Below are 16785 nucleotides of genomic sequence, written 5' to 3'. Positions count from 1 at the left end.
TTTTGTATATCCATAAAGCTCATACAACTCACACCAGATTCCATTCAAATTCGGGACATCTCAATATTTCTATCAACACAAGATCTGTAATAAAGATGGTAGAGATCGCATCATTCTTTCTGGTACCTCCCCCACAAAGGGTAAAAGCTTTGAATAACCAACACATAAAATCCGAAATAATCATCTGGTTCCCTTCAAATTACACAAATCATAATATTTTTAATAAACCAAGGTGTGTTGTGAAAATGGGAATATGCAACATTTTGAATATGCATTAAGCTCGTCAGACGCTAAAATTAAAATTTGATATAAATGTTCGATTTCCTACAAATTTTACAAAAATTTTTTATCTGTATTAGATAAAGTATGAAAACGGAACACTTCGGTCCACTATATCTGTTATCTCACACATATTTCCACATTTTCCAAAAAAAATGCACATATCTCATATAAATAATAGCAAGTAGTTGATATAGTCTAAACCTGCGAGTTTTAATCTTAGGTCAGGTACGAATTGGTTAATATTGTCCAACTGCTTCGAAACCTCCCACATAAAGGGTCAACAGTTTGAATAATCATTACTCAAGGCTTGGCGTATACATCTGTCGGCAAAACTGACTGATATTATTTTACTTGTTATACCCTCCACCATAGTATGGTTTGTAACACCTCGAAATATACATTTTAGACCCCACAAAGTATATATATTCTTGATCAGCATAAAATTCTATATATATATATATATATCTTTTAGCTTCCGAACAAAATGAAGTAGGTTGATAAAACTTTACTCAAATGTGTATTATGTCTGCAGGACTTTTGGTATTGAAAACGGGTTATGTAGGTCTACGTTTTGGTATTGCCTCCATATAATGGTACCTCCCTTTTTCGGTATGTTGATGTTTAGCGACATTATTCACCGGAATTGTTTCGAATTTGATATTTGAAGTTCGTAATGAATATTACAGCCTAAGACAGAAAATTGTCTGTGCAGGTCCACATCTTCGTATAACCCCCATATAACGGTACCTCCCGATATTCGGTATTTTGATGATTTAAGCGACACTATTCACCGGAATTGTTTCAAATTTGGTGTTTGAAGTTCGTAATGAATATTACAGTCTAAGACAGAAAATTGTCTGTGCAGGTCCACATCTTCGTATAGACCCCTGTAAACCGGGATCAATAATCAAAAGACGCAAAGTCTTTTCTTTTTGTGCGTTTGTAAAACACTAAAAGTATTAATTAAAATATTTCTTGAGAACTACTTATGAAAATATGACTTAAATTATCATTAAGTGTAAATGAGAGAGAGAGAGGGATAGATACCAACTGTATACATGCCTATGTATCATGCCACCATAAACCCCCGTTATTCCCGATATTCGGTATTTCGTTGATTTTAGCGACATTATTCACCGGAATTGTTTCAAATTTGGTGTTTGAAGTTCGTAATGGATAGGATACTACAGCCTGAGACAGAAAATTGTCAATGCAGATCCACGTCTTTGTATAGCCCCAATCTAACGGTACCCCCCAATATTCGGTATTTTGATGATTTTACCTACATTATTCACCGATTTTTTTCAAGTTTCGTATTTGAATATTGTAAAGGATTATGACTATGCAGGACCATGTCGTCGTTCAGACCATAACACAACGACTATATTCTGTATTTTTTATGATATAATATGATAAGAGGATTTTATTTTTTTTTTTTTTCAAAAATTGCCAATTTCGTTCGAGATGGTGGAGGGTATTCAAAGTTCGGCCCGGCCGAACATACAGCATTTTTGCTACAAAATTGTACAGTTTCTTGATTGCAGCAGAATGTGCTTTACACACAATATCGAAAATACTAAAAACATAACTTACTTGCTTGCAATAGCTGGGCCTCGTCTCGTTGATATGTCATTGGGCTATGGCATGTGGAACTGGAATTCGTTGAGTCAATAGATTCGTCAATATTGCAACGTGTAATGCCTGCCTGTAATGAGAGAAGGATACAATTTTGTATGGTTTGTGTGATTTTTTTTTTTTTTTTTTTTTTTTTTTTGATAGCTTTTTCAATAATTAAAAATTTTAAATATCTTAATACTTTCTATGTAGGCAGCATGCAACTCAGTGACTGATGTATTTTCCACCAAATGAAAAAGTAATTTAATTCTTACCGCAATCAGGCTGCTGCTGACAACAGCTTTGCCACTTTTGGCGCTGGTATTAAAGTGTTCAATTACTTCCCAATTGGATTTCTTTGGCGTCGACGGTTGCTGGGAATGGTGCTGCTGCTGTTGGCCTGGCTGCATTGCCATTGCAGACTGTCCGGTTACATTCAAGTCTACAGATGGCTGTGTTGTGGAGTGTATTGATTGTTTCAGCGATGAAGAACGATTGAAGAATTTACTCTTTTTGGAGTCCTTAAAACGAAGGCAATTGAAAACCAAAACAAAAAAAAGAAAACAAGATTACAACAAAAGCCATGGCCAGTACCAAAAACAACTTACTTCTCTGGCCGACGTTGTACTGCCACTGGAATTTGCATAACGCATGCCACGTAGCGACAAACGTTTCGACCAGTCCTTCTTCTGGCTGTCGGACGAAAGTGAACGAAATATGTGGCTATTGGTACTGGATGATAGATTTGACATTTTGTAGCTGGGCAGGTGAGTATTACAATTTGGCAGGTGGCTGCAAGATAAGACCAAAAAAAAAGTTGCAAAAAATAATTATTAAATTATGTCAGAGATAAAATAAATTTAAAAACTAAAGAAGAAACAAAAAATCAAAGAGTTATTTAAATCGTATTTTAAATGTAAATGTTAACAGTTATATTATTTTCAGCCTGAAGCAAATATATATATATATTTATTCACAATGATTTGAGCCTCTGTTATCTTTGATCCATAGAAAAATCGCGATGAATTATATTAAAGAAAACCAATACGACACATATTTTTATATATATTTGATAGTTGTATATATGGCACCATGATCAAAAAATATATAAATATAGCATCCATAGGGTGAAATGAAAAAAACTGTGACCAACTTAATACTGCTGTCATTTCTAAGCCACTCGTTCGACAGCTGTTGAAATTATTATCGTGACAGCTCATTTTATTGTTTACAAGCGTGCAGAAGCATTTTGGTGAGAATTTTCCAGAAAAAAGTTATTCGTGATGGAATTCAAGCGTGATAGTTTGATTTATTTTTATTTGGCTGGAAACCCACATCGTTAGAGCACTCCAGCATTTAAATGTGAATAAAGCTTTTGTGTCTCGTACCATAGCTATCGTTGGCGTGGTAGGGTAGCCTGACGTCAAGGAAGTGAACGGAAGAAAACAGCAACATCAGCAGAAATGGTTCGAAAACTAAAGAAGCCACTTGATCGGAACCCGCGTCGCAGTAGCCGAAAAATGGCTCGTAAGCTGAACATATCGTAATATTCCATTCGCAAATATTGAAAAATGAGCCCGAAGTAAAGCCATTGAAATTTCACAATGTGTAAGAACTTAATCTGCAACAGAAAGAATATAGACTCAAAAGGGCTAAAGAGTTGCTTCGCTTGGCCAAAAGTTGTGAACTGCCGAATTTGGTGTTCTCCGGTGAGAAAACATTCGTTATGCAACAGTTTGTAAACAAAGAAAATGATTGTGTTTACTTGCCAAAGAGGTCAGCTGAAAATGTGCACCTTCGGTTAGCCACCAGAACTCAAACGTCGGCCATGCTGATGGTGTGGGCCACCATAACAGCCGATTGTCGTTCTCCGCTCGTATTAATCGAACGTCGCATCGGAATAAATGCCGAATATTATCGCGAAAATATTCTGGAGGGTGTATTAAAGCCTTGGGCACACAAACATTTTGGCCGCAAACCTTGGACATTCCAACAGGACTCAGCACACGCCACCCAAGAACGGTTACAAAATGAGGTTCCTCGCTTCATTTCCAGCACATAATGGCCACCAAAATCTCCGGATACCAATCCGTTGGACTATTGTGTCTGTATTTTGGAAAGCAAGGTTGGCACTAAAAAATAACAAAGTGTCGATTATTTCAAGCAAGCGCTTCGCCGGGAATGGGCAAAAATACCGCAGAGAAACATTCGGGCAGCGTGTGACGGTTTCATTGGCCGCTTGAAGGCCATAATTCGTGCCAAAGATGTCCAATTCGAACAAATCTAAACTTATTCTAAAATTTGATGCTATTTCCGACATTTTTTTGTTTTAATTCAATAGAATTAAAAAAAATGTAAACATTATGGCGTTTGACTTTGTTGCAGTTTTTTTTTTTTTTTTAATTTCACCCGGTGTGAACACGTTGTGCTATCACAATTTCATAAATTTTAGATGCACACATCGAAAAATCAACTCACCGTTTGGAAGCTTTAATTAAGCACATTTAAAAGGACAATACCATTTAGCCTGACCTATTAACCCTTAGGCCAAAATCAAGTTGTACTACCATCGCTTCATATTGGTGCAGGAGTGGAGGGGACAAGAAATAATAAGGAATATTCTCCATTAAAGGAAACATGATTTAATCACATGCTTTTTTATACCTCCACCATACATAAATGGAGGGTATATTATGTTCGTCATTCCGTTTGCAACTCATCGAAATTATAATTTTAGACATAACAAAGTATATATATTCCTGATCAGCATAAAATTCTAAGATAATTTAACTTTTGTCTGCAGACAGGTTGAGTTCGAAGGTGGGCTTTGTCGGTCCACGATATCGTACAGCCCCCATAGAAAGTAACCCCCCCCCCCCCTGATATTCTGTATTATTATTACTATGTAACTCGATTCGAAAGTTCGAACAAGTCGAAAGTTGTATTCGATCCCAATTTACTTTCGAGTGTATTATTCAGAATTGGCAGCATTTACTTCGTAAAATATGGAAAATATAAAAAAACGAAAACAAGGCAAAACTCAAAAATTAGAAATAATTAAAAAAATGGATTCGTTTGCTGCCTTTAACCAACTGTGGCTGAAATTGGCTTTGCTTTGTATCATCAGCAAAGTCATCATGGAAAGCAGGATATATAAAATTTTTCATTCTGTTTGTAACACCTCTTAGTATTTGTCGTAGAACCCATAAAATAGTAAGTCGATTCAAATATATCTGCCTATTTGGTGATACCACGATACAGCCCACATTATTTGAAGTGCAGAAATTTGGCACAATAATTTGTATTGTGTCGGTATCGGTCCACCTTTTTGTTTAGCCCTCATATAACGGTAGCTCCCTATATATCCAAATATGGTATTAAGAGTTTGCAAGTGGTTCTACCTATTATAGCAGAACAATGTCTGTATAGGTTCACGTTTATATATAGCGCCCATATAACGGTACCTACTGATATTCCTCATTTTTTACGATTTAGGCCACATTTTCTATGGAATTTATTTAAAATTCGGTATTTGAACGTTCGGTATTAGAATATTGGCCATGTTTGTACACGGTTTCTATATAACGTTACTGACCAATATTCGGCATTTTCCACATAATTGTTACACATGTGGTATTTAACATTTACAAATCATAACAAACCTATATGGGTTTTCGTTTTGGTTGCCCCCATATAACGGTTCAACCCACTTTATTATTTATAGAATACTCTTTAGCTAATGGTTCAATACCCTCGAAAGTTTTTCATTCATTATACCCTATATTATAAGTTTGATTGGGCCAAAAATGATGTAACACTACGAAATATTGGTTTCCCACATAAAGAAGTATATATGGATCTTCCTATCTCGCCGAGCTGAGTCGATCTAGCTATGTATGTCCGTCCGTCCGTCAGTCCGTATGTCCATGTTAATTTGTAATCACTCTACAGGTCGCAAATATGGCCCGATCCTCACGGAATTTAAAATGTAGGTGGGGTTAATGTCAGAATAGAACCCTATTGCTTTTGGAGATGATCGCATAATATTTAGGGGTTGAAATGGACCAAAAACTGAAAAATTTCCTGATTTTGCAGTTGCTCTACAGGTCGCAATTATGGACCAATCGACGTGGAAATTAGCATGGAGCTAGAGCTATGGGCTGGGCAGAAGCTTTCCAATTTTGATGGTCATCGGGTAACATTTAGTGGTTGAAATAGACCAAAGCATTTGTGATAAATAAAAGTCAAATTTTCCATTAAACCGCGAATATTTTTAATGCCGGCGAAATCACAAATAGACGAACACGTCAATTCTGACCGTTACGTAGATGCCGATAGTAAAAATATCGGATATATATAGCGAAATATATGCAATGTGTATATACAAAGGAAGGGGATGTTAGCTAGAATGCTTATATCTCCAGAATGGCTGGAGCGATTTTGACAAATTTTGTCAGTTCAGAATGCCCTCTTGGCATAAAAGTATAAAATCTAAAAAATCGCATAAAAAAATAACAATAATGATGTTAATATAGATTTTGTAGTATTTTGTGACATTTTTTTCCATTTTTTCATATTTTTTATCGCATGCGTTTTTTTCAATTTGACTTATAATATTCAAGTGTACATTTTGTAATATTTTTTCACCTTACAACACAGGTTGTAGTTATTATATACAGATTGCAATTATCGTCCGATCCTCACGAAAATTGTCATAAGGGTAGTTTTAGAATGGCTAGGCCTATTGTTTTCAAAGATACCCGCAATATATTTAGGGCTTCAAATGTACCAAAAACAGAACAATTTTCCTCATCACACAATTGAAACTAATCGACACGCAATTTTGCATGAGAAGAGAGTAAAGGACAGGGAAGAAGTGTAGCATTTTGGATATATTTAACTGTAACTAACAGGACGACGGTTTGCATAAGTATTGGGCATATGTGTCTAGTCAAAAAGGTCTATGACACAATTTCAAAAGCGAAATCTTCCAAAATGGATTTGGACATAAGGGTGCTTCTAACATATTGTAGTGTTGTAGGGTATCACATGGTCGGCCCCGCACGACTATAGCCATTGCTTAGGAGTTCCTTCAAAGTATTTTGAAACCTATAAAAGTATTGTCTATATAGGTCCACAATATCGTATAGCCCCCATATAACAGTACCTCCCCATATTCGGTGTTTTGATGGTTTTATCTACATTTTATAATGAAATTGTGTAAAAATCCATACTAGAAGTTCTTTCTATGCACTTTACACCCTGGAAGAGAAATGTCTATATAGGTCCACGATATCATATAGCCCACATACAATGACAGAACATTTTCTACTCAGCTTAATTTCATAGGCCCCATATATCAGTACCACCCTATATTCGGTTTTTTGACGATTTTAGGTACAATATTCACCGAAATTTGTTTGAAATTTCGTATTTGAAGTTCCGAATTGGTACTACAGACAAAAAGTTTCGTATGCAGGCCCACGTCTTCGTTCTTCTATATGATAATACCTCTCGATATTTTAATGATTTTAGCGACATTATTAACTGGAATTTTATGAAATTTCATATTTGAAATTTCTAATGAGTGCTACAGCCTTTGACAAAAAATTACTCATTAAGGTCCACGTTCGTCTTCCCATAGCTCCCATATAACAGTTTTCATTTAGATATATTTTTCAAGTTCCTTTAAAATAGCGGAGGGTGTTAAAAGTTCGGCCTGGCCGAACATAGTTTTAATACCCTCCACCAAAAAAGGTATGGAGGGTATATTAAGTTCGTCATTCCGTTTGTAACTAATCGAAATAATCATTTTAGACCCAACAAAGTATATATATTCTTGATCAGCGTAAAATTCTAAGACGATTTAGCCCTGTCCGTCCGTATGTCCGTCTGTTGTAATCACGCTACAGTCTAAACGAATTAAGATAGGAAGCTAAAATTTTGCACAGATCTCTCTTTTGTCTGCAGGCAGGTCAAGTTCGAAGATGGGGTATATCGGTCCACGATATCGTATAGCCCCCATATAACGGTACCCCCGATATTTGGTATTTTGATGATTTTATCCACATTTTTCAATGGAATTGTCTGAAATTCCACAAAAGGAGTCCCTTGTGCGCATTTTACCCCCTCAAAAAGAATTGTCTATATAGCTCCACGATATCGTATATCCCCCATATAACTGTACACCCCGATATTCGGTATTTTGATGATGTTAGCCACATTTTCCAATGGAATTGTCTTAAAATCCAAACAAGTAGTTCCTTGTGGGCACTTTATACCTCGGCAGAGAATTATCTATATAGGTCCACGATATCGTATATCCCCCATATAACGGTACCCTCTGACATTCGGTATTTTGATGATTTCAGCCACATTTTTCAACGGAATTGTCTGAAATGCCACACAAGGGGTTCTTTGTGAGCACTTTACCCCCTGACATAGAGTTCTCTATATAGGTTAACGATATCGTATAGCCCCCATATAACGGTACCCCCGATATTCGGGATTTTGATGATTTTAGCCACATTTCCCAATGGAATTATCTGAAAATCCACACAAGGAGTTCCTTGTGAGTACTTTACCCCCAGACATAGATTTGTCTATATAGGTCCACAATAGCGTATATCCCCCCATATATCGGCACCTTCCGATATTAGATATTTTAAAGATTTTAACAGAATTTTCAATGGATTTTATTTTTTTTTTTTTTTTTTGAATATTTTCTAATTCGTTCCAAATGGTGGAGGGTATTCAAAGTTCGGCCCGGCCGAAGTTACTGCTTTTTTACTTGTTTTATTTGTTTTTTTTTTCTCGTTCCACACAACCTGTCGTTTACCGCAACTAATATCTTGTTATCTCTGGCCATAAAAAACTATTCTCATAATTTACTATTTATTGTCAATGCTGGCCATACCGCAATCAAGATAGAAAATTTAATTACTCCAAATGAAAGTGAAAAGGTTCGACGTCGGCGATGACGAATGAATGATATTGCCACAGACAAACACATGATTCTGGCTTGTTAGCTGGATGTTTATAACCAATTATTGTTTTTTTTTTTTTTTTTTCTATAACAGCAATACGGGTCAATTGAATTGTATGTGTGTTTTTGTCTGTAATGGCATTGAAACAACGATGTTAACAGACTAAACAAATGGTGAGCTAAAGTTATTTCTGATGTCATGGTTATGTGTTTGTGTACGTTCTACATTCATTGAGGGAAAATTGTGTTTGTGCTTTTTGGGTGAAAGTCAAGGTTTGTAAGACGGTTTAAAGTTTTTTTTTTCTTGTATAGATGGAAAAAGATAAATGGGAGCTTAAATTATATTTCCAAAAAACTAAAAACTAAGAAAAAGTTTGTAACATCTCGAAATATTAGTCCTAGGGCCACCATGTAGCATATCGATCTTCCTAGAGCTTATTTAGCTATGTAGGTCCTTGCATCCGTCTGTCGATGTTAATTTGTAATCACTCTATAGCTTGCAATTGAGAACTGATCCTCACGAAATTTTGAATGGAACTATGGTCAGAATTGAAGCTTATTGGAAACACTCAATATTCGCTTGGAGATAGGCCAAAAAATGATTTTTTCCTGATTTTTCAGTAGCTCTACAAATCACAGTCCACCAATCCACATTGAACTATGCATAGGGTTAAAGTTAAGGACAAGGCTGGAGCCTACCATTTAGGATGGTCATCGTATAATATTAAACAGGAGAAATGGACCATAACTTTTGTGTGAAAAATACCAAAATTTCCATTCAACTATGAATATTCACATCCAGGTGAAAACATATATACATGGAAGAGGCACCTCTGACCACTGCATCGATATAGTAATAAATACAGGGATATAGCGTGAAATACCGATGATTTACTTTTGAATTTCTTTAAAAAAATATGTGGGTTCCAGATCTGTGAGGATAATTCGAAAGAAGAACAGATATTCACAAAAATTTGTATACCCTCCACCATACATAGTCTAGAGGGTATATTAAGTTCGCAATTCCGTTTGTAACTCATCGAAATTATAATTTTAGACCTAACAAAGTACATATATTCTTGATCAGCGTAAAATCCTAAGGCGATTTAGCCCTGCCCGTCTGTTGTAATCACGCTACAGTCTAAACGAATTTAGATAGGAAGCTAAAATTTTGCATAGATCAGTCTTTTGTCTTCAAGCATGTCAAGTTCAAAGATGGGCTATATCGGTCCACGATATCGTATAGCCCCGATGTAACGGTACTCCCCGATATTCGGTATATTGATTATTGTAGCCAAATTTGTTAATGAAATTGTCTGACTAAAGTCCACTAAAGGAGTTCCTTCGGAGTACTTTACCCCCTGGAAGAGTATTGTCTATAAAGGTCTGCGATATACGATGACCACTTAAAACGGTTCCCCCCGATATTCGTTATTTTGACGATTTTAGGGACATTATTCACCTGAGTTGTTATAAATTTTGTATTTGGAGTTCGTAATGGGAACAACAGCCTATAACAGAAAACTGTCTATGCAGGTCCAGGTCTTCCTATAGGCTCCATATATCAGTACCTCCCTATATTCGGTATTTTGACGATATTGGCTACATTATGAACTGGATTTTTTTTAAGTTTCGTATTTGAATTTTGTAATGGCTTATGACAAAAATTGCCTATGCAGGTCCACGTCCAGGTCTTCGTATAGACCCCATATATCAGTACCTCCCTATATTTGGTATGTTGGCGATTTTAGCTTCATTATTAACCGGATTTTTTTTAAGTTTCGTATTTGGATATTGTAATGGCTTATGACAAAAATTGCCTATGCAGGTCCATGTCTTCGTATAGACCCTAAATATAACGGCTACGTTATTTTTAAGATTTAATTAATTAAATTAATTACTTCAGAATTAACAAGGGCTGCTCTCAGCGTGTTCTAAAAGAAATTTCCCCAAAATTGCAAAGTGGGCGCAGGTCATTGGTCCTTAGGCCTGAAATTAAATTGGCTGACTTAACTCTAGTTTAGTAAAAACTCATACATTTTTTTGAAATTTTTCCCAGTGGTAGGAATTTTTACCCTGATTCCGAAAAACTATTTTTTTTTTGGGACAGACCGGGAACCCTGGTTTTTGACCCGAAAGCCCAGGTTCAAGACCCAGGCTGAACCTGAATCCACTTACCCAATATAGGCATCGCTTATGAATATACCTACCCAACAAGTGGTCACTTGATCGGGTTATTTAAAGCGTTTCGGAAGTTATAGTCAAATTACCGATTTTTTATACCCGGATTTTTTATAAAACCTCAAAAAAATCGAAATTATAGCTGACACTCTTACTTTTCGGAATGGCTAGAATTTGTGCTAATACCTTTTCTGGGTCCAGATATATTCTCTTCTCTTCTGGGTATGTTCAACCGGCTTCACGAACTAAAGTTTCCTAAATTTAGCGGTTGTTGTAAGTAGCCGGTCTTCGGTCCCATCTTGTGATCACTTGTTGCATCTATATTGCCTACATCGGGTAAGTGGATCCGTGTCTTGAACCCGGACTTTCTAGTCAAAAATCTAGGAAAAAAGGGTAAAAATACCTACCTCTGGAAAAAAATGTCGAAAAAATCGAAAATTGTTGTGCATTTGTGCATTTTGAGTACTAAAAAGGCCTAACACTATCTGTTGGGAAGAATCTAAAATTTTATAGTCGACTTTTCGCTGAAAAAGTAGCGTGAACTTGCAAGTCGTTAATAAAATTAGAACCAAATTTTAAAGTGATGTTAAATATATATAAAACAAGTAAGCAAAGGCTATAGTCGTGCGAGGCCGAATATATGATGCCCTAGAACTCCATTTTGGAAGATTTAGCTTTTGAAATTATGTCACGGAGCACTGCCCAGATATTACCCTCCGAATTTTAACCAATATTTACGCACTCCGTAGTGCTGTTAGTTGTTGTGGTCCATTTTACGGCTAAATATATTCCAATGGTCATCCAAAATGCTAGAATTCTTCACTGTCCTTAACTTTCTTCTCAGGCGTGTCGATTGGCTTCAATTGTGTGATCATTTTTTTTATGTTTTTGGTAAATTTTGGACATTTTTTCTGTTTTTGGTCCCTTCTGATTCTAACCCTACCCTTGTGAAAATCTTCGTGAATATCGGACGATAATTGCAATCTGTATATAATAACCCAATCTGTTTTGTAAGGTGAAAAAGTATTACACAATATACACCTCAATATTAAGTCAAATTGAAAACCAGTAAAGAAAGTCGTAAAGTCGAGCGGGGCCGATTTTATGATACCCTACACCACTTTGCTAATTTAGTTGAGCTCCACTTAATAATTAAAAGTTTTTATGGGAGAATTCAATCATCTGAACCGATCTCGATAAAATTTGGCAAAGATGTTTCTGAGCTGTATTTGATATATTTCCCTGAATATCGTTGTTACGGAGTGCATATTACGGCTGTGGGTAATAAATACAAAAAATCGGATGAACAATATATATGGGAGCTATAACTACATCTGAACCGATCTTCACCAAATTTGGCATACTACCTTCTACCTTAAATTCGGTCGTATGTGCCAAATTCCATCCCATTTGGACAAATATTAGACGTTTGGTACACAATAAATGGTAAATCGGACGAAGTTATATATGGGAGCTATATCTAAATCTGAACCGATCTCGATAAAATTTAGCAAAGGTATTTCTGAGCTGCATTTGATATATTTCCCCAAATATTGTTGTTACAGAGTGCATATTACGGCTGCGGAGGACAAAAATAACAAATCGGATGAACAATATATATGGGAGCTATAGCTATATCTGAACCGATTTCGATAAAATTTGGCATACTTATTTTCAAGCCTAATTTGGTTGTAGGTACAAAATTCCATACTATTCGGGCTAATATTACACGTTTGGTGCAGGCAAATCGGACGAAGATATATATGGGAGCTATATCTAAATTTTTAGCGATTATCTCCAATTTCAATAGGGTTCGTCCTTGGGCCAAACAAATGTTGTTTGCAAAATTTCATCTCAATCGGATAATAAATGCGACCTGCATTTTGTTCACAGGAATACATGGACAGACGGACGGACGGACAGACGGACTGACATGCATAAATCAACTCAGAAAGTGATTCTATGCAGATCATCAAAAGGAACTATGGGTCTATCTCGTTTCCTTTTTCCTGTTACAAACAAATGCACAAAGACATAATACCCTTGTGGTGTAGGGTATAAAAAAGCATGCGATAAAAACTATGAAAAAATAAAAAAATGTCACAAAATACAACAAAATCTATATCTATTCGTATCTTTTTTTCGATTTTATACTTTAATGCGAAGAGGGCATTTTCAATTGAAAAAATTTGTCAAAATCGGTTCAGCCATTCATGAGATATATGCATTCTAGCTAACATCCCCTTCCTTTGTATATACACATTTTATATATTTCGCTATATATATATGATATATTTACTATCGGCATCTACGTAACAGTCAGAGTTGACCTGTTCGTCTATTTCTGATTTCGACGGGGTTATAAATATTCGCAGTTTAATGGAAAATTTGACTTTTATTTTACACAAATGTTATGGTCTATTTCACCAACTAAATATTACCCGATGATCTATCCCCGTGCAATTTTCCGTCAATTGGTCTGCAATTGCGACCTGTAGAGGAACTGCAAAATCAGAAAAATGTTGGTCCATTTCAACCCCTAAATATTATGCGATCATCGCCAAAAGCAATAGGCTTCTATTTGGCCCTAGCCCATCTACATTCTAAATTTCGTGAAGATCGGGCCATAATTACGACCGGTAAAGTGATTACGAATTAACATGGACAGACGAACGGACGGACATACATAGCTAGATCGACTCAACTCGGCGAGATAAGAAGATCCATATATACTTTCATATGTGGGAAACCAATATTTCGAGGTGTTACATAATTGTTGCCCCAATCAAACTTATAATACCCCCAACATAATACCCCAACATATAGTGTTGTATGGTATAAAAATAAAAATAATAATACAAAATTGACATTGACATTGCTTCCTAAAATTTATTCCAAGGTTAGCAAAGCTTAACGATGTCGTCATTTAATAAATGTTCACTGTTTTTCAAAATGTGAATGCGAATTAGTATATTTTATTATTGTCCTTTGGCAATGTCACGAATCGTCATCAATTAGCAAAGGTTCAAAGCTGACTATCAAATGAAAAAATAATTGATTGGCACATATTTGAGCTATTCTGTCTACTCGATGTTAAGGATGATTAATGAAGCTCTTAATCACTTTGAAAAATGCAATATTGATGTTCTGGTCCCCTCCTTTAAAGAAAATTATTTATTCATATAATTATATCAATATCTTTTGAACAAATTGGAGTGAAAAACTCATTGGAATTCTGATATGGAGAGAAATCGGAGAATGTAGAAAATATTAAGAGTGCCGATATTCTGTTCCAGAGACTAGGCGCATCATATAACCATACCTACTGTAATTTGTAATTTAGAAGTTAAAAATACGATTTCGGGAGTGGGTCAATTTTGATTCCGCCAATTTATTGGCATTTGGTTGATCTTAACGATAAAAAGTAAAGAAATAGAATGGCCACTAAAGTAATTTGCCTTCACTAAGCTAATGATGCACCACTCACACACATACATACACATGTTTGTCCACATTATTCTCTTCAAACAGGTCGCATACAATTCTTGACATCACATTTGTATTCTCACATTGTCGGGGTTCTGACTCAAACGGGGACTGTTTATTTACCTTCGATAAACACTCGGGCACATATTTAGAAAGCAACTCTTAAGAATTCAAACTAAAATCTCCAAATATTGAGTAAATATTATCATTTGCGAAACGAGCTGAAACAGACAATATTTGCATTGACCAAATAAAAATAAATTTCAACAGCAAGTGTTTATTTTAATTGGTTTGCATTATTAAAAATTCAACGAGAATATTGACTTGAAGTCATTAGGGCGAATGAAATGGATGTGAGTAATAAATCGGATGTATGTATGAGGGTGATTTTTTGCGATTAAATGTTATTGTAAAAAAAGGTTTGTTCTCAACTGTTTTTTTTACGTATTACATTGAGATTTGAGATATATTTGTATCAAGAGAGCCATCTAGCAATAGTCCAAATGCGGTTTGTTAATGTAATTTTTCTGAAACCTTTTACTTTTAAATGAAAGTATTGCTTTGTTGGTATAATTTGCAGCTTCCCATTCGTTAATCAAATACATTTCATTGACAAAAAAAATCCAACCATATTTAGTTAAGTAAAAAATTTATATAAAATTATATTTTCTAAATCCTACAGTTATAACCATTAATTAGGTCAATATTTTTATACCCTCCACCATAGTATGGAGGGTTCATTAAGTTTGTCATTCCGTTTGTAACACCTCGAAATATACATTTTAGACCCCACAAAGTATATATATTCTTGTTCAGCGTAAAATTCTATGTCGATTTAGCTATGTCCGTCCGTCTCTCCGTCTGTCCGTCTGTGGAAATCACCCTAGCTTTCGAACGAAATAAAGTAGGTAGATAAAATGTTACTCAAATGTGTATTATGTCTGCAGGACTTTTGGTATTGAAAATGGGCCATGTAGGTCCACGTCTTCGTATAGCCCCCTATACCGGTACCTCCCGCTACCATTCAGCATATGCCTGAAAATTGTCTGTGCAAGTCCACGTCTTCGTACAGCCCCCATATAACGGTAGCACCCAATATTCGGTATTTTGATGATTTTAGCGACATTAGTTACGGGAATTATTTCAAATTTGGTATTTGAAATTCTTAATGTATACTACATCCTAAGAGAAAAAATGAGCCATGTAAGTCCACGTCTTCGAATAGCCCCCTTATAACGGTACCTCCCGATATTCGGTATTTTGATGATTTTAGCGACATTATTTACCGGAATTTTCAGCCTATGCCAGAAAATTGTCTGTGCAGGGCCACGTTTTATAGCCCCCATGGTAGTTTTAGCTACATTATAAACATATTTTTTTCAAGTTTCGCTTTTGAATATTGTAATAGCTTGTGACAAAAGTTGCCTATGCAGGCACACGTCGTCGTATAGACACTAATATACGGCTACATTCGGTATTTTTAAGATTGTAATAGAATTTTTAACGGATTTTAATTTTTTGAGAATTGCCAAATTTGTACCAAATGGTGGGGGTATTCAATTTTCGGCCCGGCCGAACTTATAGTTTTTTTACTTCTTTTCAATTAGGTTTCTTTTCACATTCCAATATTTCTACCAACACTGATCTACCTCCCTCACAAATAGCCAACATTTTCCAAAATAAAAGTAATGTGCTCATTTATTTTTCGAGAATACGCTTTACCCTACAGCACTATACGTATTTAGTAGAGCCCCCGTAAAAATAAAATTAGGCGGAGATATTTTCGAGCTGTATATGATGCCCGGTATCAAATATTCAGCTATTGAAGAATATTTGATACTATTGAAGAATATTTGATAACTATATCTGAACCGATTTTCACCAAATTTAATTTATTCCCTTCTAAACTGAATTCGGTCGGATGTGCCAAATTAACCCGAAATCGGTTGAATGGGAGATATACTCCAATTTGAAACGATCTTGATACAATTTGGCAGAGGCATTTCTGAGCTGTATCTAATATCTAGTACCAAAGATCATTGGTGTGGAGTATATATTAAGCACCAAATCTAATAAAACCAATAAAACATATATAGCTTTGGCTATATCTCAAACGATTTTCACCAAATTTGATGTACTTGCTTCTAGACTGAATTCTTTCGGTTGTGCCAAATATCAGGACATTTGGGCTGATACTGTCCATTTTGGTGCACAATTAACCCGAAATCGAATGAAGA

General features: G+C 35.5%; 1 protein-coding gene across 1 annotated transcript in view; it reads right to left on the bottom strand.

The window, feature by feature from the left end:
- The window catches only part of LOC101892223 (uncharacterized), a 186914-nt gene that overhangs the window by 107989 nt on the left and 62140 nt on the right, over positions 1-16785 (bottom strand). Inside the window, exons 3-5 of the mRNA XM_059124509.1 lie at positions 2505-2688; positions 2172-2417; positions 1876-1987 (exon numbers count right to left, since the gene is read on the bottom strand). Of these exons, the coding sequence (XP_058980492.1) occupies positions 1876-1987; positions 2172-2417; positions 2505-2648 (502 nt within the window). The 5' untranslated portion in view covers positions 2649-2688. The remainder of the gene's footprint in view (positions 1-1875; positions 1988-2171; positions 2418-2504; positions 2689-16785) is intronic.

This window comes from Musca domestica, unplaced genomic scaffold, assembly GCF_030504385.1.
Source record: "Musca domestica strain aabys unplaced genomic scaffold, Musca_domestica.polishedcontigs.V.1.1 29, whole genome shotgun sequence".
Lineage (NCBI taxonomy): Eukaryota > Metazoa > Arthropoda > Insecta > Diptera > Muscidae > Musca > Musca domestica.
The sequence above is the reverse complement of the archived record's forward strand: the minus strand, read 5'-3'. Positions and strand labels throughout refer to the sequence as shown.